General features: G+C 42.0%; 2 protein-coding genes across 2 annotated transcripts in view; both read right to left on the bottom strand.

The window, feature by feature from the left end:
* LOC127049179 (uncharacterized) overlaps positions 1-26563 on the bottom strand; it is a 419610-nt gene that overhangs the window by 257485 nt on the left and 135562 nt on the right. The window lies entirely within an intron of this gene.
* Positions 17589-26563, bottom strand: part of NT5DC1 (5'-nucleotidase domain containing 1) — a 278111-nt gene continuing 269136 nt past the window's right edge. Inside the window, 1 exon segment of the mRNA XM_050951616.1 lies at positions 17589-17707. Coding sequence (XP_050807573.1) covers positions 17589-17707 — 119 coding nt within the window.

The following is a 26563-nucleotide window of genomic DNA, read 5'->3' on the forward strand; positions in this document are numbered from 1 at the left end:
GGCCAATATACATGGCAGCGTGACATTGCTGGCGCATTATGACATATATCACATTGGTAGACGTGCAGGTGAATGAACCCCTGATGGTGCGGCTGATGTGGTTAGATCCTATGATGGTGTCCCTTGAATAGATATGTGGACAGAGTTGGCATCGGGGTTTGTTGCAGGGTTTGGTTCCTGGGTTAATGTTTTTGTTGTGTGGTTGCTGGTAAGTATTTGCTTCAGGTTTTTGGGGCTGTCTGTAAGCGAGGACTGGCCTGTCCCCCTGAAACAAGATCCCAAATCCAACACATGGCTCCTACTGGATCGAATCGACTTTTGACCTTCACTCCCAAATTCTATGGCACCAGCAGAAAACAAGCGTGGCTGCCACTCCTACTTTCAACATAACATTCCAGACCCTGATGGGTCCTGGAGCAGGAGCACCACAAAAACCTAGATTCAGCTCCTGGATCACAGCAATTTGGGTTATTGCAGCCAAAATGTGAGATGTCAATGCTACATTGCTCATATTGCATTTTTGATCACTTTAATTTGATCAATGACACCTAACAACATAGATGTTAAACTGCAAAGTTCAATCCATTCATATTCAATATCCATCTCTGGCAGTCACCATACTGTATGGATGAAGTAGAATTTCTCATCCAAAACCAAGAACCTCCCTAAGCCAACAAAGAAACAAACCAAAAGTTCACTCCAACAACGAATTTTTTAAAACTCATATTCAGTGTTCGGATGACAAGTTATACATCTGTTCCCCAATGTATGACTGAAACTGTGCCATCTTAGTTGAATCAGACCTGCCTGGCATTGTGTTTATTGTGTACTATATACATAATAAAACTGAGGATAAAATAAATACTTTGGAATTGTAGTCTTGCTTCTTTAAGCTGTGTTTGGTTGCAGATTCTTCGGTATTTCTCAGCTATGGAGGGCTGAAAATTTTATCACTCTCAGGCTCTTCTAGTGGGATCAAGATCACATAATTTACTGTACATGTGAAAAGACTCTTTCCTGGCCACATTCTGGTAGAGTAACTGAATAAATACATTCTGTTTACCTACATTTTCCCAGAGGATATTCTTCGACAGAAATCTACTCTGTGATGTTGCTTAAGGTAGAATGATTGCTGAACTTCACCAGAGGTGGTTGCATTTTAATAGTGGGTGAGTGACATTGATCACTGCACAGTCTGTAAAGTATTTCTTAGGATTCTTGTTATAGAAATGTAAAAGCTGTAGTTTCTGATTTTAATCAGGTTATTCATAGTGGGAAGTCTGATTCGCTGCTGTATTGAAAAGATTAGCTAACTTCTGGAGACAAATATTTGTGTAGGTCCTGCAGCTCTGCTGGATTTCACAACACTATTAGCACAATGAAGAGACCAGCCACAGTCAAGGGCTGCAGGCTCATGGGGCAATGACACAGCCTGGAATGAACCCATGTCTACTTCCAGGGTATGGCTACACTTAAGAGCTGCACAGCGCTGCCGCGGCAGCGCTTTGAAGTGTGAGTGTGGTCACAGCTCCAGCGCTGGGAGAGAGCGCTCCCAGCGCTGCAGGTACTCCACCTCCCTGTGGGGATTAGCTTACAGTGCTGGAAGCTGCGCTCCCAGCGCTGGGGCACTGTTTATACTGGCGCTTTGCAGCGCTGTAACTTGCTGCGCTCGGGAGGGTGTTTTTTCACACCCCTGAGCGAGAAAGTTGCAGCGCTGTAAAGCACCAGTGTAGCCAAGCCCTAAGTACATTATACAGGGGGATTTCAGAACTTTACATATAATTTTACTATATACATTTCACCATGAGATCATTGACCACCAAGTTATTAGTTTTCAAATGATCTCTTTCACATACACACTTAACAAGAGAAAGGAACCAGCCCTTTGGTCTTGGGCTGGGAGAGGAGAGGCTGGGGATCCTGACCTGAGAATGTGGTCAGCCTTGCTGCTGGGAAACTATGGTAAGGATTTTACCTTGAACCAATTCTAGCTCATTAAGTTTAGTTACTATGAAGCATTTTATTTTAATTTCTCTTGTAACCATTTCTGATTTTAATGCCTTATGTTAGAGAGCTTATTCCTTCACTCTTAGCCTTTCCTGGTCCTTCTCACATGAACAGAGAGCAACAATACCTGAAGTCCAAAGGTGCAAACAATTCAATGTTTATTGGGGTGAACTTCCAGCAAGCTTAAATTCAAGTTCCTTTTCCTTATTTTCGAATCCCAACTTACTTCCTGTTTGCCCCTAATTTTTATAGTAATATTTTCAGCTATACCGTAACCAATCATTCTACTAAAATTTACCTAACCAATCCTAACATATTGTAACATGATTAGCTAACCAATTATATCCCACCACCTTAATTAGTTTACACCTAGCAAAATTAATTATACAGCAGACAGAAACAATCACAGAACCAGACAGAGACCTTGCAAATAAACATATAAAACAATACAGAAGTGAGGATTTCACAGCTACACCTATACAGACATAAGGGTTCTCCAGCTGTGTCTATTGATAAGTGAGTTCTTGCCAGATAGGATGCGATCAAACTAAGTTTCCTTTTACATCTTCTAGGCTCTTCCCTTTCTCTGGAGGTGATAGATCGAATCACCTTCTTAACAGTCCCAGATTGCCTTATTTTAATATGATTAGTTTGGAATGAGAGGACGTGACCATACATTTCCCAGTTTATGGCTGCTAAAGAACCAGGCCTCAGACTGTCACAGTAAGAGAAGGCCACTACACAGACAGTGATTTTGATTCTTTCTTTTATACCTCTATAACTAGCTAAGTGATAAGAATACACCTGAAGTCTTAAAGTACAGGCCTTTGCAGACAGGCCTGAATATCTATATCCTAACACCTTATATTTGTATTCAACTTAAATCCTATCTTCTTTTGTTAATGAACTTGTTTTATTTTTAATCTAAAGCAATCCAGTGCAGTGTTTAAACTAAACCCTTTGGGTAACTCCAGGTAAGTAGCAAACTTTGAATATTGACCCTTTACAGGGCAATGGACCTTTAATCTCTGAACTCCCCAAGAGATGGCTGGACAGTGCAGACCACACATTTTTGGGGAAATTCAGGACAGGGAGTGCATTGGGGTCACCCTGCAAGTAGTAACCAAGGCTGGTGGAAGTCAGACTGGTGAATTACTGACAGGCTGCTGGGGTCAGAGTTGCTGGACCAGGGCTGTGGCTATACACAGACATTCCGAGTGTGGCCTGCCTGCTAGCAGGCTGTCTGTGGGCAGCCCAGGTTGGAAGCTACACTGGTAAAGCACTTTGAGGCACTCAAGGCTGCAGGGCAGGCAGTGACATAACCGCTCACTGGTTTGGATTGCACCCTGGTATGTGACAGAGGGGCAGTTTGGTGAATGAGTAGCCAGAGAGCCATTGCACTATTCTAGGCTGCTGGATGGCTAGTGAGCTGCTGAAGTAAGAAAAAATTAGAGAAGCTTCTAGGGCAACTCTTCACTGGGAGCCAGTCTAGTCTCCAGCTATCTCCAGACTTAAAGAGACAAAATATTCAGCTCACAGCTACTTTCCTACTTCCCCCAGCCAGGGGCTGCACTGCAAAGAACAGCTCGGAATCTGAGCCATGTCTTTTTTGACTCCTCTTTGCCAGCACAGGCCTCTTCTCTGAGATTTGACACAATCTTGCCATGCTCAGTGCTGGTGTCCTCCTTGGTGTGGCTCCTGTCATCTCTGACAGATTTTCTGTCTCTCTGCATCACCCGTCTCCCTCTCTACTTTCAAATTTCATCGGAAAATGTCATAATTTCTCTTCCCCTCTGGTTACGTTGTTCTATTTACATTTGGAAAGGTCCTATTAAAATTAAATACATTTTGAGATACTGTTTCCCTAAATGATACTGTGGAAAACAAAACTGTATTGCACACTGGGTTCCAGCCCAGAGTCCTGTACTGCCCTTTACCCAAGTTTTCCCTCAGCCATTTCCTACCTTGTCTCTGGGTCTCCAAGTCTCTTCTCTGGTTACCCAAGGTCCCTCCAAAGCCTCCCTGCCTGGAGAGCTTTCCTCCATGCTGTCAGCTGCCTTTCCTGCTCTGACTCTCCCATGCTGAGCCAGGGCCCTGGCGGATCCTTGTTGATCCTTACAGTCTCTTCCCTCCAGCTCTTTCCCCCACCTGACCTGGACCCTGTCAGCACTTAAACATGGTTCTTTTTTTTTACTGGAAGGCCCTGATTCCTGAGAGGTGGGGCTAGTTCTGTAATCAGGGTTGGCTTAGCCCCAGGCCCTCCAGCCCATGGGCAAGTCACCCTGTTACACCCCCAACCTTTTTGTCATTCCTGCTGCCCAAGCCACACAACTACCCAGGCCTTTCGCTTCTCTCTCCTATTTGTGTCCTTGTGTCTTCTTCCAAGTACCTCCTTCCTGATGTGAGTTGCCTTGGCTCCACTTTCAGCTTAAAGCACATCTACCATGATGCCTATGAGAAATATTGAAAAATAAAATAGAAAGGTACAAACCCCTCACATTAAATAACCAAACCAACTGTATATCTTTGTGCTAGAATCCTTGTACTTCCTCCTCCTTCCCTTTCATAGATGTGATCATTCCTTATAACAGGGATCAGCAACCTTTGGCATGCAGCTCACCAGGGTAGGCACCCTGGCGGGCCAAGCCGGTTTGTTTACCTACTGCGTCTGCAGGTTTGGCTGATTGCAGCTCCCACTGGCTGCAGGAAGCAGCGACCAGCACATCCCTTGGCCCACGCTGCTTCCTGCAGCCCCCATTGGCCTGGGACAGTGAACCGCGGCCTGTGGGAGCTGCGATTGGCTGAACCTGCAGACGCAGCAGGTAAACAAACCAGCCCGGCCCGCCAGGGTGCTTACCCTGGCGAGCCGCGTGCCAAAGGTTGCCAATCCCTGCCTTATAATATCTTAACTCATATTGCTAAATCCTGTCAGGAAGAGACACTGGGCCACAGCTTTTTTTGCAACCAAATTGTAGAGTGCAAATCAGAGGGAGGGAGGTAAAGACAGCTTAAAGGTCACCTTTGCACTCCCCTGATCCAGCTGCTGCTCTGCATAGGCTATTCCCTCTGCATTGTGTTAGCACAACCTGAAGGCTGCTCTTTACAACAAGTTATTCTAATCCTCAGCCTTACTAGGGGCATCTTGGCCAGATCCCCTTTCCTGTGCTATGTCAGTACAAGGAGGGCGAGTAATGTTTGAGTCTCTGCAGGAGCTGTGCACCTCTTGAGATGATCTTCCCAGGGCTGGTTAAGACCAGATGTCACTATCAGTGTGACAAAGCAGCCACCCCATACAGGAGAATCTAGACCTTGGATTTTTATTTCTCTGTAAATTGCCAGGAACACTGATGGAGCTGTAAAAACACATACATGAAAATAAATAAGTAATCACTTACCTTTCTCCATCTTGTCTGTCTCACACACTCTTCAAACTCTTCTAGCTTAGCCTCTTGTTGCCCTATTCCATGGTGGCCAAGGCAGTAGTACTGTTAGCTGGAAGGGGGAACATTAGAAACCTTCCCCAATGGTTCTTCTTTTTGTGTAAATTGAGCCACTTCTCAGCTTTATGTTTCCCTCTTTTTCTTCCTGCTTGTTCTCTCCGATGGTTGAAGCTAAGGCCTGCAGATAGGTAGTAAGTCAGATGTAGAGATAAACTACAGCAGATTTCAGTGAAGGAGTGAAACAGCAACACCAGCAAGCTCAGTCACAGGAAGGTAAAAAAGCTGCTGAGTGAGGGCGGGGTGCCATGGAGGCCCTCTTGTCCATACATGGACATTCTCCAAACTGTGGGCAGGAGGACAGCAATGGTAAAGAGGGCACAGTAGCGCATCATGCCCTTGGCACAGTTGTTTGACATAAACCCCTGAAAAGGCTTTGAGATACAGAAAGAGTGTGGGTGAATCAGCTAGTCTGCATCCTGTCACAGTTTTTCAAAGTTCTGTCAAGGCATGGTCAAGGCAGCAGGTTTGTATAATTTTTGGTGGTGCCCAGAATGGTTCCAAGCCCCCCCCCACACACACACACACACCTGCCTAAGGCTCTGGAAGGGAGTTTGGGTGCAGGAGGAGGTTTGTGGTGTGGGCTCTGGGAGGAAGTTTGGATGCGGGAGGGATGCGGGCTCTGAGATGGAGTTTGGGTGCTGGTTGTGGGCTTAGGGCTGGGACAGAGGGTTGGGGTGCGGGCTGGGGGCTGGGCCAGGGATGAGGAGTTTGCGATTCTGCAAGCAGGCTGCCCCAGAGCTGGGGTGAGGGGTCAGAGAGAAGAACTCTCTCCAGCCTTCTCCCCACCAGCAGCAGTGACCTCTGGGGGAGGAAGGCCCCTCTCAGGCATGAAACTCACCCAAGCCTCCCAGACTGCTGCTCAGGAGGTCCAGCCAGGATAAGCCCCCCCTAAGTCAACTCAGAGATGCCTGCAGGGGGGAGGCTGCCATGCACCTCCTCCCTTCGCAGGTGCAGCAGCCGCCACAGCTTGCCCCCGGCACTGCTCTCTTGTAGCCAGCTGTGGCCGGTGAGGGAGCGCAGTGCGGAACTGCAGGGGACAGCTGACTGCTGCCCAGAGCAGGCAGGGACACTCGCGGGAGGCACGCAGGAGAGAGATCCGGCTCCAAGCTTTGGTGGAGCAGGTCTCCCCTGGCCCTGAATTTGCTGGAGCCTGGGCACAATGGGCTCATACACCTCACTGCCCCTGGTCATCTGAACATTTGCTAGTGACTTTTTCCTCCTGTGCTCAACAGTCGCTGTAGGCGGTCAGGTGCTGGTGCTGCTCTGATCTACAATGTGTGGCCTTCTCAAGACAATATTGGTCGTCAAAGTAATTTCTGTTATTTTTATATTACCATGAACCAGGCCTACATTTAGACTTAATCTGCCCCTTGTTTCCTTGTATGACAGCTGTTGCAGCACTTAGCTCTCTTGTGCCTGCTCTCCTGTTTCTTGCTCCCTCCTTCTCTTCGGATTGGCCTTTACTTGAAACCCTAAAATGCACCTTTTCTGCTTGCAAGCATCACTCTAGGGCTGTCCCCTAGCTCCACAGGGAGAACATTTTCTGCTACAGCACAGAACTGATCAGTGTATGGCTTCTCACACTAGCACAACTTGATCATACCTTATTTTTTAAACTATGCCCTCAACTTTTTCTCCAACCGCCCAAACTGTGATGTCTTTAACTGGCTACACTGTCGTCCACTGGGAAGTGCAAACTGCACTCACACTCCGGTAAACTTTACAAACTAACATTAATCAGTGCTCCCATTTAGCCATCACTTTCTCTGGCCCCAATTTCCAGGATGCGTACAAAGTGAAGTCTCACTGCAACGTCTTGAAAATTCAGATGTTCACATACCCCCCTTTTCACAGAAAGTGAGAACAGGTGTTCACATGCCACTGTTGTAGCTGGCATTGCATGATGTTTACGTGCCAGATGTGCTAAAGATTCATACATCCCTTGATGCTTCAACCACCATGTCACAGGATGTGTCCATGATGATGACGGGTTCTGCTCAATAACGATACACAGTAGAGCAGACCGACGCACGTTCATTTTAATCATCTGAGTCAGATGCCACCAGCAGAAGATTGATTTTATTTTTTGGTGGTTTGTGTTTTGTATTTTCCATATCAAAGTGTTGCTCTTTTAAGACTTCTAAAAGCATGCGCCACACCTCATCCCTCTCAGATTTTGGACAGCACTTCAGATTCTCAAACCTTAGGTTGAGTGCTGTAGCTATTTCTAGAAATCTTATATCGATACCTTTTTTGCATTTTGTCAAATCTGTGGTGAAAGTGTTCTTAAAATGAACATGTGCTGTGTCATCATCCGAGACTGCTACAACATGAAATATATGCAGAATGTGGGTAAAACAGAGCAGGAGACGTACAATTCTCCCCCCAAGGAATACAGTCACAAATGTAATTGACACATTATTTTTTTTAATGAGCATCATCAGCATGGAAGCATGTCTTCTGGAATGGTGGCTGAAGCATGAAGGGACATATGAATGTTTAGCATATTGGCATGAAAATACCTTGCAATGCTGACTACAAAAGTCCCATGCAAATGCCTGTTCTCACTTTCAGGTGACATTGTAAATAAGAAGCAGGCAGCAGTATTTCCCGTCAATGTAAACAAACGTGTTTTTCTTAGCAATTGGCAGGATAAGAAGTAGGACTTAGTGGACTTGTAGGCTCTAAATTTTCACACAGTTTTGTTTTTGCGTGCAGTTATGTAACCAAAAAAAAAATATCTGCATTTGTAAGTTACACTTTCATGATAAAGAGATTACACTTCAGTACTTGTATGAGGTGAATTGAAAAATACTATTTCTTTTGTTTATCATTTTTACAGTGGATATATTTGTAATAAAAAAATAATATAAAGTGAGCACTGTGCACTTTGTATTCTGTGTTGTAACTGAAATAAATATTTAAAATGTGGAAAAATAGCCAAAAATATTGAATACATTTAAACTGGTATTCTATTGTTGTAAGCATGATTAATTGAGATTAATTTTTTTGAGTTAATCATGTGAGTTAACTGCAATTAATCAACAGCCTGAATAATTTTATTTCTCTTACACTTAAATTTAATTCTTTGAGTAGTGAATTCTAAAATGCCTAATCTGTCCTGGCTGGAGTAATTATCCCTATGGTAATTTTTTAATTTTAACTTTTTAATATATTCTGTCTAGGTCTTTGATTTCTACTGGTGGCACACAGCCGCATATACTTTGACGCACTTTACAAAATTTATCCAGCACATAAATGGAAAAAATTAGAGGGAACATTGCATGTGCTGTATTCCTGGGTGATGTCCACCAGATAGATTTACATCAAGGCCAGACAACTATGTGTTGATGGCCAGTTAAGGGCACCACTCTAACTATGGGCCATAGAAGAAACTCATACTAGTCCAGTAAGCCTTCCGGTGGACGCCTTAGCAAGAATATGGGCAATGGTTTCCCCTGTGAGTCATCAAACCATGTAAGGACATGTGATATGTTCATGTGACCCTGGAGTCCATCTGTGGCCGGTAACGTTCCACAAACAGAGGTTGTGAACTTTGTCTGAGACAGTAAAATTCTATGAACATGGCAAACGATATAAAAGAAACGCTGAGATAGTTCCATTTTATCTTTATTTCTCTGTACTAGATTTCTAAAAAGGAAGCTTTGAACAAGGACTGATGTTCCCCAGTATGCTTGGGTAAGTTACACAGACACTTTTGCAAGCTAGCAGTTTATTCCATCATTTCTATGATTCTGATCTACGAACACTGAAAAATAACTTGTATATATATGATCTCTTAATAATTTATAATGTTGCTTCTTTTCTTTTATCACTAAACCTTTAGTTTTTAGTTACTAAAGGATTGGCATAATCAGCATGATTATTGGGTAAGATGTGAGTTATATATTGACCTAAGTGGCTGATCTCTTGGGATTGGAAGGACTCTATATCTGATTAAATTGGTTTTCAGCAACTATTTATCATATAGTCCAGTTTCTGGGTGTGAGCCAAGGGCTGGAATGCCTAAGGAGACTGCATTTTTGACCTCTTTTTAACTAGTGTGGTGAGACAGAAGTTCACTTTTGTTCCTGGCAGGGCCGGCTCCAAGCGGCGAAACAAAGGAAACAAAAAAACCCAAACCCGCGATCGGCGGCACTTCCGCGGGAGCTCTACCGCCACCGCTTCATCCTTCGGTGGCAATTTGGCACCAGTCCTTCCCTCTGAGAGGGACTGAGGGATCCACCGCTGAATTGCCACCGAAGAACCGGGATGTGCTGCCCCTTTCCGTTGGCCTCCCTAAGCACCTGCTTGTTGCGCTGGTGCCTGGAGCCAGCCCTGCTTCCTGGCTTGGTATAATCTAATGATAGAATAAACCTATTTCTTGGCAGTTTGTCCTGAATTTGTCACTTTGACTGGCCCCACAGAGGCATGGTGACAGTAGGGTCCACAGTGTGCTAGGCACTTTCCATGTGGTCTGTAAAAGGCAGAACAAAAGCTTAGGGAAAACAGGCAAAACACACCCTTCAAAGTGAGCAGGCTTATGATAGGCATACATTGTTTTCATTATTTTAACCAAAATATATACAAGCCATCCCCTTGCCCACCAATGTTATTTGTTGTTGACCCTCAATCCTCAGCCATTTTTAAATGGTTGCCCACTCGCCAAGCCATGCTTCCATTCCATTTTGACATCACTCACCCACTTGCATCCCACAAGTACCTCCCTGACAGCAATCAGGCCACCCAGTGAACAGCAATGAGCAGGGCACACACATGATGACACAGGAGGCTGCTCTGTAGGTGGTGAAGGGGTGATCTTGCCCAGTGCTGCTGCAGTCTCTAGGTTCTCAGGTGATGGGGGCCCTTGCCCTATGTATGAGTGAGCTGAGCCATATTAGGAAGTGGCAGGAAATAGATGTTCAGCCTGGTTAGCTCTCTCCATCACTGCTGCAGCTGCTCTGGCTGCTGCCCTGGAATCTGGTTGCCATATTCTCGGTGTGATCTGCCCAATAGCATATAAAGAAGGTTTATCTTCTCTGTATTCTGTGATAAAATGCCTCTGCCCACATAGTTCAAAACTGCATTGGCATTTTTGCTATCACATATGATGGCTTATTTTGAATGATGTGCATGGTTCTGCATACTGGCTCAGGTTATGCTATAGTAAAGCAATAGTGGGTGGAAACTACAGCTCTCAATTATAATTCTGAGGCACAGCAAGAGCAGAGTTAGAATATATCGTCAGGGCCAGTGCAGAGACTGGTGCATGACCCACTCATTGTATTCATGACAGCTGATGAAAGGAGGCTTTTCTTAGACTTTTAAAAAAACCTCTGAAAATTTTACTATCATTTTGTTAGGCATGGAGGGTGGAATTTTTCGAATTGCACTAGTGATTTAGGAGAACATGTCCTGTTGAAAGTCCATTCCTACATCACATAGATGCTTTTGAAAATCTCATCCACAGAAGCTTTGGGCATAGGCACCCACTCTTTTTCCTCTCTGGCAAGGATAAACTATTTCATGATTGGTTACTTTGTACTTTAACTTATTAGGAGAAAAAAATCAATGTCGCTGTTCTGTATAGAGATAAGTATTAGTGCTAACCCCCAAAATAGGTAACTTTCTGACTGCTTGATAGAATCTGGTCTGAACAGATCAGCTGAGAATTCTATATAACGTTTATAATTTGTATCTCCAGTTGTGCCACTGCCATTTTGTGTGTTCCACCCTCTAATTTGGACAAGTGGATCAAAACCATAGCATGGTTTTAAAGTGGCTTTTATCCTCACAACAAGCATTTTAAACTGTGTCACAAAAGCATTAGAGAAAACCATGTATGAACTCTGCGAGGGTGAGCAGGAAGCAGGTGGGATCTCCGGGGTAGTTCTGATTAAAATAGCTTTGTTATAGTGCTGATACGGCTTCAGATGTTAGTCTTTATAGTAACAATAACATCTGGTCAACTCTGAAATCTTTGTGGCCTTGCAGTGCTTGCCAAAGAGATACCATGGGTACCTACTATATCCTGAACAGATTTACCTCAGACCTTTGCCATAAACTCAAGCAAATGATCAGGCATGCTGGCAGTATTGCTTGCTTTAATACCTGGAGCTATGCATGGAAGATTCCTCAGCCTGTGCTATAAAGAAGCAATTAAATTATACAATGGCAAACTTTTTTTTTATAATGGCAATACCAGAGTTTGTCTAACTGCCTGGATTTCAACTTATTTTTCATTATCCTGTTTCTAATCACTATTCCTATTTATTTAGACTGTTTATGCTAAATGAAAATAAAAGCAATATTTGCTTCCTGCATAAGAGGGACATGAAATACAAACCTCTGGGTTTACATGGATATTTCCTGTGGTTCACTGACGTCTCAGATCTGCCGTCAGATGTTCCACTTACTCAGAAAAGCAGTTTATTACAGGCATCTGGGTGGCTCCAGGGATTGGTAACAGAATATGTAGAGCCTCTGACCCTTACGTGTGCAGGTCAAATCCAGCTCAGGTTGGCAGAGAGTGGTCCTCATGCAGTTCTGATGGGCAGGTATGCAAACACACCAAAATAATTGGCAGCCTACACAGAGGGTAAGGACTGGATGGGCATTAACAACACATAGTGTACTTCCCTTCCTGGAAGTTATTTCTCTAGGTTAGAGGTGAGGCACATTGGCATAGTGCACAGAGAAGCCTGTACAGCTGCAGCATGTCTGTAGCTGCTCTGTAGGAAAGAGAGGGCCTCAATGTTCCTATCAATCTCACATCCTTCCGGCATCACTAAAAGTATTTCACAATTTGCCAGGGTTGCTTACATGTGGGTAATAGTTCAAGATAACAATTTTGCAGATTAATTCCAACTTCTACCTCAATTTTTATCTCCAATCACTTTTCTACGCTCTGAAAAGGGAGTGGAGAAAGGTTGGGGCCAGCTAGCTGTAGACATCCTGATCTAGTCTCCTTTCAGTTCTTAATGCTAACTGAGTTAAAACGAAATTACAATCTTCCTCCATATATGTGCATAACAAGTAATTTATCCTGGTTGAAAAAATCAGGCATTTAATCTGCCAAGTGAGCAAAGCAATTTTTATATTAACACCATACTGTTCCTTCTGTAGGACTGAGTACTAGCTGGCTGCCTTGAGGCACTGCTTTTATGCAAATTTTGCCAACATATGCAGTTTTCAAAGCACTGTACTTAAGAGTACTTCTGCAAATAAAGATTCCCTGCCTAGGGAAACAGCATCTTCATAGCAAATCAATAGCTGCTATGTTGTATTTTGTAGGCTATTTCTTATTTTGTATCAGAGGTTAACGCCTTCTTTCTAAAAAGTGATATGAATGAAACTCATTAAACACAAGATACTGATGAACATACACACTATGCACAGAAGAAGTATATTTACACTTGCTGCATTCCTCTTCTATGCTGTGACGGTTCAATATTGATGTTCAGGGTGGGAAATAGTTCGGCTCTGGTTGCTGGCATCTCTTTACTAACTTTGTTTTTTTAATTTCATGTGTTTTGACACATTATTTAATCTGAAATCTGTGAAATTTAAAGATAGAGCAACACTATTTAGGCTACACATTATTGTTTGTAAAGATATTGCACATTATAGTTAACTGTTTTTTGAATAAGGGTGTGGTGATGAAGGTAAAGTCCTCTCTCCCTATTGGCGGTATAAGGGTACAAACTGGCTAACAGTTCTATGAAACTCAGGACATGTAACTGCATTCCCAGGGTCGAGAGAAACTTCACGAAAAGGCCAGACATGGATGCTCCTTTTCTTTTTTTTTTTTTAATAGGTGGGAAGTTATCATACCCTGTGCTAGTTTCAGGATCCCTGAGATTAGAGCTCCCAGAAATAAGAGCCGGGGTTTCTTTATGACATTGCTTATAGAAGAAGTGCTGTTTCCCTATGGAAAAGGCAGGCTAATCACTTTGATTTACTGCCGTCTCATTAACTGGTGACCTAGTCTTAGCCAACGATTACATGGTGTGTAAAGTGGCTGTAGGCTGGGCTGATCCAGCCTGTGTCAGGCCCAGAGACTAGACGTCAGAACAGAGTTCCTTTAAATTTTATTACAAGTAAGGAGCAACATTATTTGGTCAAGGTGAAAAGGTTAACGTTTCCCTCTTCCATTTTTCCCTGAATGTAATGGAGAGGTAGTAACCATCAGCCTGATTAAGACTCACCTCCTGGCTCCCCAGTTTTTGAGCTGTCAGCCAGGAATACATCTTTGGACTATACAACATGTTCATCAATGGATAGAAACCCAACACCACTGGGACATGGACAGACCATGATCATATGCTGTAGTCCCATCACATCATAGCCCATAGCCCAATTCCCAAGTATGATGGATGGGCTGGGCAGAGGTGGTGGGTCAATTTCAGCTTTGACTTGCATTGCTATATTCTAGATTTATACAGTTGCAATTGAGCATTTGGGCCACGGGCTCTGCCCCTGGAAATTCCCCTAGGAGTTGGTCTGGATGCTGCTGCCTTAGGGCATGCTTCCTGCTCAAGTTGCAGGGCAAACTCTATAGCTGGAGAACTCAGGAGCTCTCAACAACCAAAGAACCTGTTGTGCCCAGGAATGGATGTGGCGGAAAAACAAACGAAGAAGAATTTGAAAGGTTTTCTCCAATAAAACTTTAGTTACCAGAAACATGTCTTAATTCAATAAGCAACAATGAGTGGGTTCCATTTATGAAGTTAAAACTGACTTCTCTTAGGTATTATTTTGCACTGGTGGCCACTGGGCCTTGGTCACTGGCTCATCCAGATATTCATGTTGAGCATGACAATTTGTGCCATGTTAGGGTTGTAGCATTTAAATCTACTTGCACTTTTTATTAACGATTTCATCTTTCTTTTGCTGTTGCTAGGTTACCAAGTACCATGAATTCAGAGAAAATTGTTCAGAAATAAATTTTCTTTATTTTCAAATTCAAACAGACATTGTTTATACCAAAACAAATGTTGACAGAGGTTTTATTTAGCAAAGCTGCGACTTTCAAGTTCATACAACCAGATACTTTAATTTTCATTAGCTATTAAACCATATCACCCTGGGGTCCACCTGCAGATACTGAAGACAGTATTGTGGACACTGCATTTATGAACATTCTTCAGTATTCTTTCATCTGGATTCCACAGAAATGTGACAAGTTACAGGTTAAAAAACAAAACCTGAAATAGAATAGAAATTCTCCAAAGTGTGTCGCTGGGTCCCATGACTCTCTTCTCCTCATCTCACATATCACTCCCTCAAGAGTTCTCTGTTCTCCAGAGCTTCCACTGTCCTTCCCAAAGTTCATCTGCTCAAACTCTTTCCTTCCCACCTCCAGACCATTAGCCTTGAAGGCAGTATGGTCCTCTCTCTTTCCACCATGTAATCATAGCTGAAGCCATGCTCAGCAGTAACTCCCTGTTGTTTCACCACTGCTTCTGCTATTGTGTACATCTGCTCATCTTCAGCAGGAGGCACGAGTGAATGGGTGTTGACAGTCTCCATCATTAGCCACCACTGCCTCTCTTTCTAAGCAAGTCCACATTTGCACAGAAGTTTGTGTTTCTTAGAGTGAAGTCCACACTTGGGTTGTTTGGAAACTGGCACATACTGTTTTCTAGATGAGGAAATACTATTTACCCATTGAGACATTGAGACTCAATGATTGTTTTAAGGATTATAACTCTATATGCTTAAAACCCAGGAGAGGGAACCATGCAACAAAATTCAAATCAGAACATGAAAGCCTGAAGGTGCCAGATACTGGTTTGGCCCATAAAATTGGAAATCATTTGAAAAATCAGTATCTCGATCCAGATTTGGATTTCAAACAATCACATAGTTCTGGATCTGAGATTTTAACTTAAGTCCATCTCTACTTAATACAGAAAATATGTAGACTTGGGGCCAGATTCTCAGCCCAAAGGAACTATGCCAGTTTACAGCATCTGAAAATCTCACCCTTTGGAGCGGGAGAGAAAGGGGAGTGGGAAAAGAAGACTGAGCATCATTGTTCTTCTCTTTACTGGGATTATTAGGTGCTAAAGAGAAACAAGTAACATCCCAGCCTTGCTAGCTTTTTAGCCTATAGGTTACAGGGAGCAGCAGTGCACTTTTAGAGACCAGAACTCTCTTATCTCACTTTTAGTTATAACTCATATTTCCTATAAGGGATACATTTCTAGTTTTCTTTATTTTTTAAAACTCTTTTCATTTTTTTTCTTTATAGGTATAACTTGAGGTAACCCATCAGTGCTAAGCACACAGCCAACTGAAAAGGCGCAGGTATCTTGTGGGTACACTAGAGTAGATAAATTTAAAACAAAGGTTATAGAAACAAGATAGTTCAGGCTGATTTCTGTGTAACAAAGACGTAATGCTTCTTTTTGTGTTCTAATTTCTGCATTTGAACTGTCCTATACTGTGGGAATGCAAACATGCAGGGAACTGGAGTCAGGCTACTAATTTATTCCATGTAGAACATCAGGCAGACATAAGATAACAATGTAACAGTTGTTTGTTTCAAATCGGAAGTCTAGAAGTGAAAGATTATTGCTAATTGAAATAGCCATCCTACCCTCTAAGGAAGTTTATCCGATATTCTGCTACTGCCTTTGCCTGGGAGTTATAGATAGGCATGTTGCTTTTGAAATAAATGGCCAAATTCCGGGCTATTAAACCAGGGTAAATTTGAAGTAACTCCACTCATATCAATTAGTTACTCTGGACTGAGAAGAAGGATGGTCCAGCAGCTAGCCTAGCACCCAGTCTGCATTTAAAAGATTTGCCAGCATGGTTATGTCCATTAGGAGTTTGAAAAAAATTACACCCATGACCAACACAGTTATACTGGCAAAACTTCAAGTTTAAATTCATTTATGCCAGCAAAAAATTCCTATTGATGGGGCAGCTTATTTCATTAGGGCAACTGGTATAATCTATACTGGTTGCTTGAGATAAATGGGAGTTAGGTGCCAATATGCATTTGAAAATCCCACTAGGCACCTATCTGCAGCTTTAGATGCCTAAATACCTTTAAAAATCTGGTCAAAAGGGTATGTCTACACTGCAATTAAAAACCCATGGCTGGCCCATGGCAGCTGACTTGGGCTCAGACTAAGGGGCTGTTTAATTGCAGTATACATGTTCAGGCTTGGGCTGGAGGCCAGGATCTGGGACCCTGTGAGCTGGGAGGGTTCAGAGCTTGGATTGCAGCCTGAGCCTGAATGTCGACACGGCAATTAAACAGGCCTTTAGCCTGATCCCCAAGAGCCCAATCAGCTGGCACAGGACAGCTGCAGGTGTCTAACTGCAGTTTAGATAGGCCCTAAGTGACTTCGGAGACTAATTCTCATTGAAAAATCAATGGAATTTAGGCTAAGTGCCTTAGTCACTTTTGAAAATAAAACTTAGGCTCTTAAGTCATGTAGACTTGCAACACTGAGCAGAGCAATACCTAAATACCTTTAAAAATCCTGACTTTAGTCTTGCTGTGCCTCAGTTCCTCATCTCTAAAATGGGGACAATAGTACTGCCCTCATTCCCAGAAGTGTTGAGACAATAAATGTATGATAGATTGGATGTATTATATCACTCAGATACTGTGATAATGAGGGGAGTTAGGTAAAGATAAATTTATATTATGTATAAGTTACATTTTAATCATAAACAGCATTTGGTACTGTGTGTTCTTGTCCTATTTTTATGCCCTCCTCAATCAGCTCTCTCACGAATTGCTGTAGCAGTGGAAGTTGCTGTGGCCTTAAATAGGGAATGTAGACAGTGTCCTTCAAAATGGTGTGAATTTAGCATGTAATCTGGGATAAATTAGTTTCAATGCACTTCTGACAGGTAGCTTGGTAGGAAGATGTATATATAAGTACTCAGTGCTCCTCTGTTCCAGTTGTACTATAATAACACGCAAGTCTGCATGTGGGTCCACTTTTAAATTCATCACTTGATTTTATGGACCATTGCATAGTATTTTCACCAATTAGCAAGTGACAGCAGTTAGTTAAGGACGGCAAGGGTATGTAAGAAAAAGTGGAATATGATCTATTTTGTAGTCACTGGCTCACCATTTGATAATAATGCCCTTGGAGGTTTCGGGTAGTAAACAGCAATTTCCAAGCTATTTGAGGAAAATCGGGTAAATCTATAATCCAGTGGTAAATCTGAAAGAAAGAAACATATCAAGTTCTGATTAGTTACATGGCCCCTATCACATCCAAAAAAAGCCTATGATGAATAGAAGTACATATTTTTTTTCTTAAATCTTTGAGCTTGTGTGCTCATTGGTATTAGAACTGAATAGGACAGCATGACTACGTACTTGTTTGACATCTTCAGCCACCTTACACATTGGCATTAAGGAGTTTACTTAACTTCAGTTTGATACTGGTAGCTTTGTTCCTCGATCACTGTGGTAATACACAGTCACAAGAATTCTAAAAATTATTTTAATACAAAACCAAACATTTGCAGCATCTACCATCTAGGAACAATTATAAATTCATGCTCAGAATCACCACTCCTCTTCTTATTTCAACAGTCTGATCCTCAGAAAGTTACCATTCCAAAACAAGCAAGAAGAAATCATGAATATCATCCGTTCTTGTTTCGCAGCTATTGTTGTGACATTCTCAAAATGCACCCAAATTTAAACAGGGTTGCGCAGAGGTTTTGGAGGCCCTGGGCAAAATCTTAAATTGAGGCCCTCACCCTTCCAAAAAACATTACCATTGAGACAAAAGAGTTAAAAAGAGACGGGAGGGCTCAGACCTGTGGGGTTACTAGCTTCCCTGAGGGGATGGCGGAACGTTGCCCTGCGGACAGCTGGGAGTCCATGCCTGGTCCTGCCTCTCTTGGAGCTCTGGTCCACTGCTAGCGGGAAGTGTATCCCTGATCCAGCTCCTACCTTTCATCATTTTGGGGGCCCTCTCAAGGGGGAGAACTCAGGTCAAATGGTCCCTTTTGCCCCCCATTATTCTCCTCCTCCTCCCCCACATCAGCCTTGACCTTAGACATTCTTTCAGTCTGACTTTCATTTTCTATCAGGGCTTCCTAGGAAATGAATTTCTGACTGGGCAGAGGTTAATCATCATTCTTATTGTATGAAGAATGTTGAATAAATGAAAATATCTCTCTACTGTGTAAAAGCTCTCTTTTCTGCATCCTTGCTATTCAATCCTACTGTTAGCTAAGCCCTTCTCAGCGGTGTTCATATTTCATTAGAAACAGAAAAATAAATAGGAAAGGGTACAAAGTCGTCTTCTATTAACAAGAAAATGGTGCTTTCCTGCTATTCAAAATTAAAGAAACCAGAGCTAAATTTTAGCTCTTCAGTGTATTGGCTGGTAAGGAAAAGAGTTACCAGTTAAGCTTATCTCTGAACAGTTGAGTTACAAGACTGACAAGTCTCATTTTGGAGTGTGGTAGGAGTGAGGTGGAATTTTTTTGTTTTGTTATCTAAGTTTTAGCTGATCTGCTTCTGTGAAACACAAATTCTTAGCCAACAAAAGAAAGCTCAGCTCTGACTCACAATCAATCTATGAGCAGATAGAGGGGCAGCATTCAGATCTATAGCTTTAAGGTTATACTCAACCAGGGGTAAAATTAACACATTAGTATTTTGATCCATTCTAGAAACATTAATAAAATCATATGTATTAGGTTACATAGTAGAAATGTAGTAGTACCCCACATTTTGAGAGTGTAAGACCAAATTCTGCCTTCACTGACAACCCATGTAATCTTAATAAGTACCTAGCAGAGAATACAAAAGAGTCATTGAAGGCAGATATTGATCTAGTATGTGTACCAGAGCTGTTATAACAACTGATGTCTAGAAAAATAAATTTTGTATAAATATTTTACTGAAGAGTAATTAACTTTACAGAGACCTTTATTGCACACATACCACATAATCCAGGTTCAGAATTATATATCAGAGTTACAGTTAAACCATATAAATTAGAGAAAACAATTATAGAAAATAATAATCAGAAAACTATAAAAGCAGTAGCAGAGGGAGAAAAAAGGAGCATAGGTAAAACAGAAAAGAAATATAGGTTTTAAGATGAGATTGAATTGTAATTAAACTATATTACTAAGAACAGCTTTGTTGTTTTGATGGAACAGTCATGATGGCACAAGATACCTCAGTCAAGATTTCCTCCAGAGAGGGGAAAGTATTTACAGTAATAGTCAGTATTAAATGCATTTTGTGCCTTTAATTATAAAGGAATGCTTTGTCAAGGATTAAATAATTAGGCCCAACTGTTGCCTTAATTTGCAGTACATGCCATACCATCCCTGCACACTTCCTGACTGGGGCTGCTGACACTGACAACAATCCTGCTTTTGGAAAGCAGAATTCTTACACAATTCAACACCCTGTTGCTCCTAGGATCAGAGCAGTCAGAGTGGAGGATATGCGTCATCCAAATGTGCAGATGCAAACAAACCTGGTGCCCTCTTGTTTTGGTTGGGGAGGGAGTTCCAAAGGGTGGATGGGATTTTCTTTATGTTCCAGTCTTTATTTTAGATAGGATGATAGAGTTGAATTTATTTTTTCAGGCTCTGGTATCCTGGCCCAATTCCAACTCAGGTATTTAATTCTGTCTTTCTGTGTTCACCCTACAGATGGATATAACGGACCTCACTTCCTGTCCCTAAACTGTTTGTTGTGCCATATATTTACTTTTTGTTTTTATAATGAATTGCATCAAAAATTGTTCCTTCTGTCATCCCGGATGTCTTTAACATACACAATCAATCATCCAACCAACCAATCAATCAATCAATCATGGAGATACTCATTCACTGTGTGTCCTTCTCTTCTGTCTCCTTTTCCTCTGCACTCCTTGTTTACTATAGTGTTTAGGTTTTTTTTAAGTTTGCCTAAATTTCCATTCACTTGTTTTCCTTCTGGTTGTGAAACTACCCTTGTAACATAGCTTGATAACCCAAGATGTGTCTCGCATAGAATCATAGAACTGGAAGGGACCTTGAGAGGTTATCTAGTCCAGTCCCCTGCACTCAAGGCAGGACTAAGTATTATCTAGACCATCCCTGACAGGAGTTTGGCTAACCTGCTTTTAAAAAATGTCCAGAGATGGAGATTCCACAGCCTCCATAGGCAATTTATTCCATTGCTTAACCACCCACATAGTTAGGAAGTTTTTCCTAATGTCCAGCCTAAACCTCCCTTGCAATTTAAGCCCACTGCTTCTTGTCCTATCCTCAGAGGTTAAGAAAAACAATGTGTCTCCCTCCCCATTGTAACAACCTTTTACATACTTGAAAACTGTTAATATGTCCCCTCTCAGTCTTCTCTTTTCCAAACTAAACAAACCCAATTTTTTCAATCTTTCCTCATAGGTCATGTTTTCAAGACCTTTAATCTTTTTTGTTGCTCTTCTATGGACTTTCTCCAATTTATCCACAACTTTCCTGAAATGTGGTGCCCAGAACTGGACACAATACACCAGTTGAGGACTAATCAGTGTGGAGTAGAGCGGAAGAATTACTTCTCGTGTCTTGCTTACAATACTCCTGTTAATACATCCCAGAATGATATTTGCTTTTTTTTGCAAGAGTGTTACACTGTTGACGCATATTTAGGTTGTGATCCACTATGACCCCAGATCCCTCTCTGCAGTACTCCTTCCTAGGCAGTCATTTCCCATTTTGTATGTGTGCAACTGATTGTTCCTTCCTAAGTGGAGTACTTTGCATTTGTCCTTACTGAATTTCATTCTATTTACTTCAGCCCATTTCTCCAGTTTGTCCAGATAACTTTGAATTTTAATCTTATCTTGTAAAGCAGTTGCAAGCCCTCCCAGCTTGGTATCATCTGCAAACTTTATAAGTGCACTCTGCATGCCATTATCTAAATCACTGATGAACATATTGAACAGAACTGGACTGAGAACCGATCCCTGTGAGACCCCACTCATTATGCCCTTCCAGCATGACTGTGAACCACTGATAACTGCTCTCTGGGAATGATTTTCCAACCAGTTATGAACCCACCGTATAGTAGCTCCATCTAGGTTGCATTTCCCTAGTTTATTTATGAGAAGGTCATGCGAGACAGTATCAGAAGCCTTACTAAAGTCAAGATATACCACATCTACAGCTTCCCCCCTATCCACAAGGCTTGTTTCTCTGTCAAAGAAAGCTATCAGGTTGGTTTGACACGATTTGTTCTTGACAAATCCATGCAGACTGTTATTTATCACCTTATTATCTTCTAGGTGTTTGCAAATTGATTGCTTAATTATTTGCTTTCAAGCCATATTACAGGGGCAGTGCGACAACTGCTATCTAGTTTTCCCAGTTTCATAGACTCACGGAAATGTAGGACTAGAAGGGTCCTCAATAGGTCATCTAGTCCAGTCCCCTGCACTGAGGCAAGGTTAAGTATTATCTAGATAGTCACTGACAGGTGTTTGCTTAACCTGCTCCTAAAAACCTCCAATTATTGAGATTCCACAACCTCCCTAGGTAATTTGTTCTAGTGTTTAACTACCCTGACAGTAAGCAAGTTTTTCCTAATGTCTAATCTAAATCTCCCTACTGCAATTTAAGTCCATTGCTTCTTGGCCTGTCCTCACTGGATAAGGAGAACAATTTATCACCCTCCTCTTTATAACAACCATTTATACTTACTTAAAGACTGTTATCATGTCCCCTCTCAGTCTTCTCTCTCCTGACTAAATAAGATTTATTTTATTTGTGTGCCTAGCTTAAATTCTAGACATTTACAAATATATGTGGTCAACAATTTCAAATTGGGGTGCCTAAAGTTAGCCTCCTAAATCCATATTTAGTTTTCTAAATATAAATATTGTGAATTTCAATGACATTGAGTTTCTGTAGCTCCCACTGGCTTCAATGGGATTTGTAAATTAGCAATTCTGAAAATAAGGCCAAATGTATATTTAGGTGCCTAACTATGACATTTTAGGAGCCTTACTTCTGGCAGTCAGGGTTGAACATTTTGTCCAAAATCTAATTTATAGTAAATAAACAATTACAAATGAATGCCCATATAAATGACAGAGACTATAATCAGAGACACACATGAATAAATAAATAATGAAATAAAGTCCTGACACTGCCCCCCAACTTCAACTCCCTCTCTTCCCAAAGAACTCAAGTGAAAAGGTTGGGTATTTTTTGTAGACTATACTGGGCTATTCCAGACCAGAGGAGGGAGTAAATTCCAGAATCACGGAGCCTGGTGTAATAACTGGGCCTGCCAATTTACCCTAATTTTGAGCTTAACTGTGAAAAGTGAGTTAAAGTTCATAAAATGTCACAATAACCTATAACAATGAATGTGGAGAAAAGGTGCAAAAGGAGACAAAGAGACTAGGTTTATCCAAACAAAAGGGCCTATTGATATAATTCAAGGACTGTTTTAAAATCATGCTTAGTAAACAAGAGAAGTGTGGAACCAGAAATCAGTGACTCAAAATCAGCGTGTTGGAAAATACTCCTAACTGGTGGACAAAATAGTGAGGAAGAGGGCTATTCTACTCATCACTCCCTTTTGGAGTCCTTAAAAAGACACTGGCGGGGAGGGAAATAAGGACAGGTGGAGGCAAAGCAGAGGGGTACTCTGGCTGAGTGAAAGACAAGAGAAGGGGAAGGAGCAAGTCTCATCATCATAGTTGCCACCCCCAACTTCTCCTGGGACCTTAGACCATCACTGTTATAATCCTGAGAGATGTACTGACCAGGCTGGACCATAGAGAGGGACTCAGATGACACTGCCACCTCCACTGGCTTTGGCTAAATCTCAAACATCCCCTGGGATGTGAAATTTTGTTTTCCTGCCACTCCTGCCACGTGTCCTTTTTCTTCCTCACCTTATGTTTCAGGCAACAAATCTCTAGAGCCAGCCCTGAGAACAGCTGAAGGACAGATGGGTTGAATTTCTAGTCTGCTGATGGCCCAGATTAAATTACTGCCTCTTGGCTCTACTTTTGACAGCTTCCAAAATAACAAAAAAGTTAAAAAAAAACAAAACCCCAAAGCAGGAATTTCTCAGCATCTTTATAATGTACCAGAAATGAAGGATTATAGAGAATTTGTTGACACATTTGCCCTTTGCTCCTTAACTCCTTCACTTTGGCGTCAACTTTGAGTCTCTCCCAAGAGTAAAATTGACAAGGAGCAAAGTGAATGTGACCTGTGTGTGTGTGTGTTGGGGGGCTGTGGTGAGGAGTTGGGGGGAGGGGAGATTTTTTTATGGCAGGAAATTTTTTGCACTTACCACTTATCAGCAAGCTCAACCTTATAACTTTGCTGATATTTATTGATAGATTAGTTTTTAGAAACAAACACTGAACACAAAAACTTCTTCAAAAGGTAACAAGACATATAATGGCTTGTAACAATGTGACATCATGCCTGCCAAACACAAAGCAAGGTATTTTGTGAAAAGCCTAGGCGTTAAGGGTAGGGTTGTCTATCTACTGCTCACACAAACACTGGACCAACTTTTCAAATAAGGTCACCTACATGGCACCAATAACATTTGTTCATGCACCCCTTGCATGTGTAAAACTTATTTTTGTGTATGAAAATGAACATTTGTTTGCACTAAGCATGAACAAGTACTAACCCACAGGGTAATCAATTCTGCACATTCAAAAACTCATTTGTTCATGCAAATATAGGTTTTCATGGGCAACAGATGGAAAATAAATTTTTGGAGGTGAAAAAAAGGTACCCACATTTGAAAATGTAGCCCTTTGTGTTAATGAAAGTTATACTATGCATAAATGGGATAGTCTCATCCATTACCACTAGTATAAAAACATCACTTTATGTATAGCAAAAACAGGAGGAAACTTGCAGTTTTATTCCTTCCACCTCTTCCTCTCCATCCCCCTAGTTATGCAATATTTTAGTATTTCCTTGTTTGGGTAAATTATGCATTTGTGAAAAAGGTCTGGATTGAGCATTTTACAAAGTGAAATCTACAGGTACTTTTTCTCTAAGGAACAGATTTCTCCATAGATTGGACAGTGAGAGTGAATCTTTCTACATATTTAGGTAATGGCATACAGAGTACACTTATAAAGTTTGCGGATGATACCAGGCTCGGAGGGGTTCACCAGGTTTGTCTGATGAGATGCTCATTGTTCATGTTTGCACTACCCTCTAGATAGCTACTAATTTTTCTCATATTATTTGTTCTATTATTTTACAAGGAGTAAAAGTCAGATTTAAGGGATGGTAACAGCCAGGTGACTTAATTCCTGTATTTATTTATTGTTTAAAATCTCTGTCCCCCATCTTCCTCTTGAAGTTAATGGTCAGTACGAAGTAGATCGTGCAGACACTAATTTTTGTCCTTTCAGCTCAGATTGCCCAAAGGATGCCAGTTAGTGCCAATGGTGATGGTGGTTTTTGCAATGTGAACTAGGAACTGGACTGCAATTTACTTTCATTTTATTATTTATCCAGACGAGGGTTGAGGTAATGAAATCCTCTTTCATTTCACTTAATTGATAAAGAGGGATACATTTCTGGGAAAACCAACAGAAGATATTTTATCATGACTCTATATATCTCTCTTCTTTACTCCCAAATCAGCTGTGGTAAGTGCAAAGTTCAAGTGAACTGTGAATAACACTGCTTACTCTGTAAGTAACCTTAGCAACTTGATCATTACTATGAACCAACTAACTAACTAATGAAAGCATTCACACATTTTAAGGTCAAATTGTGATAACCTAGTCTGACCTCCTGAATAATGCAGGCCACAGAACCTCAACCAGTCATTTCTGCATTCCCATACTTAGTTTACTTAGAGAACATGGATTATCATAGTAATAGTGCTGCAAATGCCATGGTAATGATTAAGTTTTGAACAGTGATCACTGTAAGTGTAATTCCACTTATTAAGATGGAAATGTTCATTACAGTGTCTAGGCTCCACTGCTAACATATTTTAGATCAGTGTTTTTCAAACCGTGGGTCGTCACACAGTACTGGGTCGTGGCATGTCAGGCACTGGGTTGCCTTGCTTTGGTCAACACCACTGACTGGCATGTTAAAAGTCCAGTCAGCAGTGCTGCCTACCTAAGGCAGGCAAGTGCCTACCTTTTCCAACACCGTGCTGCACCCCTGAAGCAGGCAGCAGCGGGTCCAGATTCTAGGCAGGGGGGCCCCAGGACTCCACACGCTGCCCCCGCCCTAAGCACTGGCTCCGCACTGGTGAACCAGCCAATGGGAACTGGGGGCAGGAGGGAGCAGTGCCTGCGGGTGTGACTCATGTGGAGCTGTCTGAGCACCTCTGCCTAGGAGCTGGACTTGCTGCTGCTCTCTTCTGGAAGCCTGCCTCTGCACCCCCCTTGCACTGCTGCCCGGGAGCTGCCCAAGGTAAGCCTGTGCCCCAACCCCACACCTCAATCCCCTGCCCCAGCCCTGAGCCTCCCCACACCTGGAGCCACCTCCTGAACCCCAAACTCTTCATTCCTGGCCCCAGCCCAAAGCCCTGACTCCCTCCTGCACCCCAACCCTCTGTCCCAGCCCTTAGCCCCTCCCACACCCGAAACCCCTCATCCACAGCTCCGTTGGGTCGCGGGCATCAACAATTTTCTTCAACTATGTCACAAGAAAAAAAGCTTTAAAACCACTGTTTTAGGTGATGCCAATGGATACCACATTTATTAAGAGGTTGATAGGGATCTCTGAATCCTTATCAGTCACTGTGTGCTGGTACATCTCACAAACCAGTCAGATCAGAGTCACAGGCTGTTTATTTATTTATTTTAAAGTTGTTGGCATTGCAGCCCCATATCCACAGAGAAAGAAAAAGTACTATTCTGAGTGATTAGTAAAAGATTCAAGTAAATGCATACAAGACTGTTATAACCTAATCTAGACACAAGGCCTGCTTGGGTAAACTTAAGTATTAAGTCTCAATCCTTTCTGAGATTTCCTAGGAACAACCTGGTATATTAAACCAAAATAATCTTAAATAAGCTCTGCAGATGGGAAGGTAT

Source organism: Gopherus flavomarginatus, chromosome 4 (genome assembly GCF_025201925.1).
Source record: "Gopherus flavomarginatus isolate rGopFla2 chromosome 4, rGopFla2.mat.asm, whole genome shotgun sequence".
Taxonomy (NCBI): Eukaryota; Metazoa; Chordata; order Testudines; family Testudinidae; genus Gopherus; species Gopherus flavomarginatus.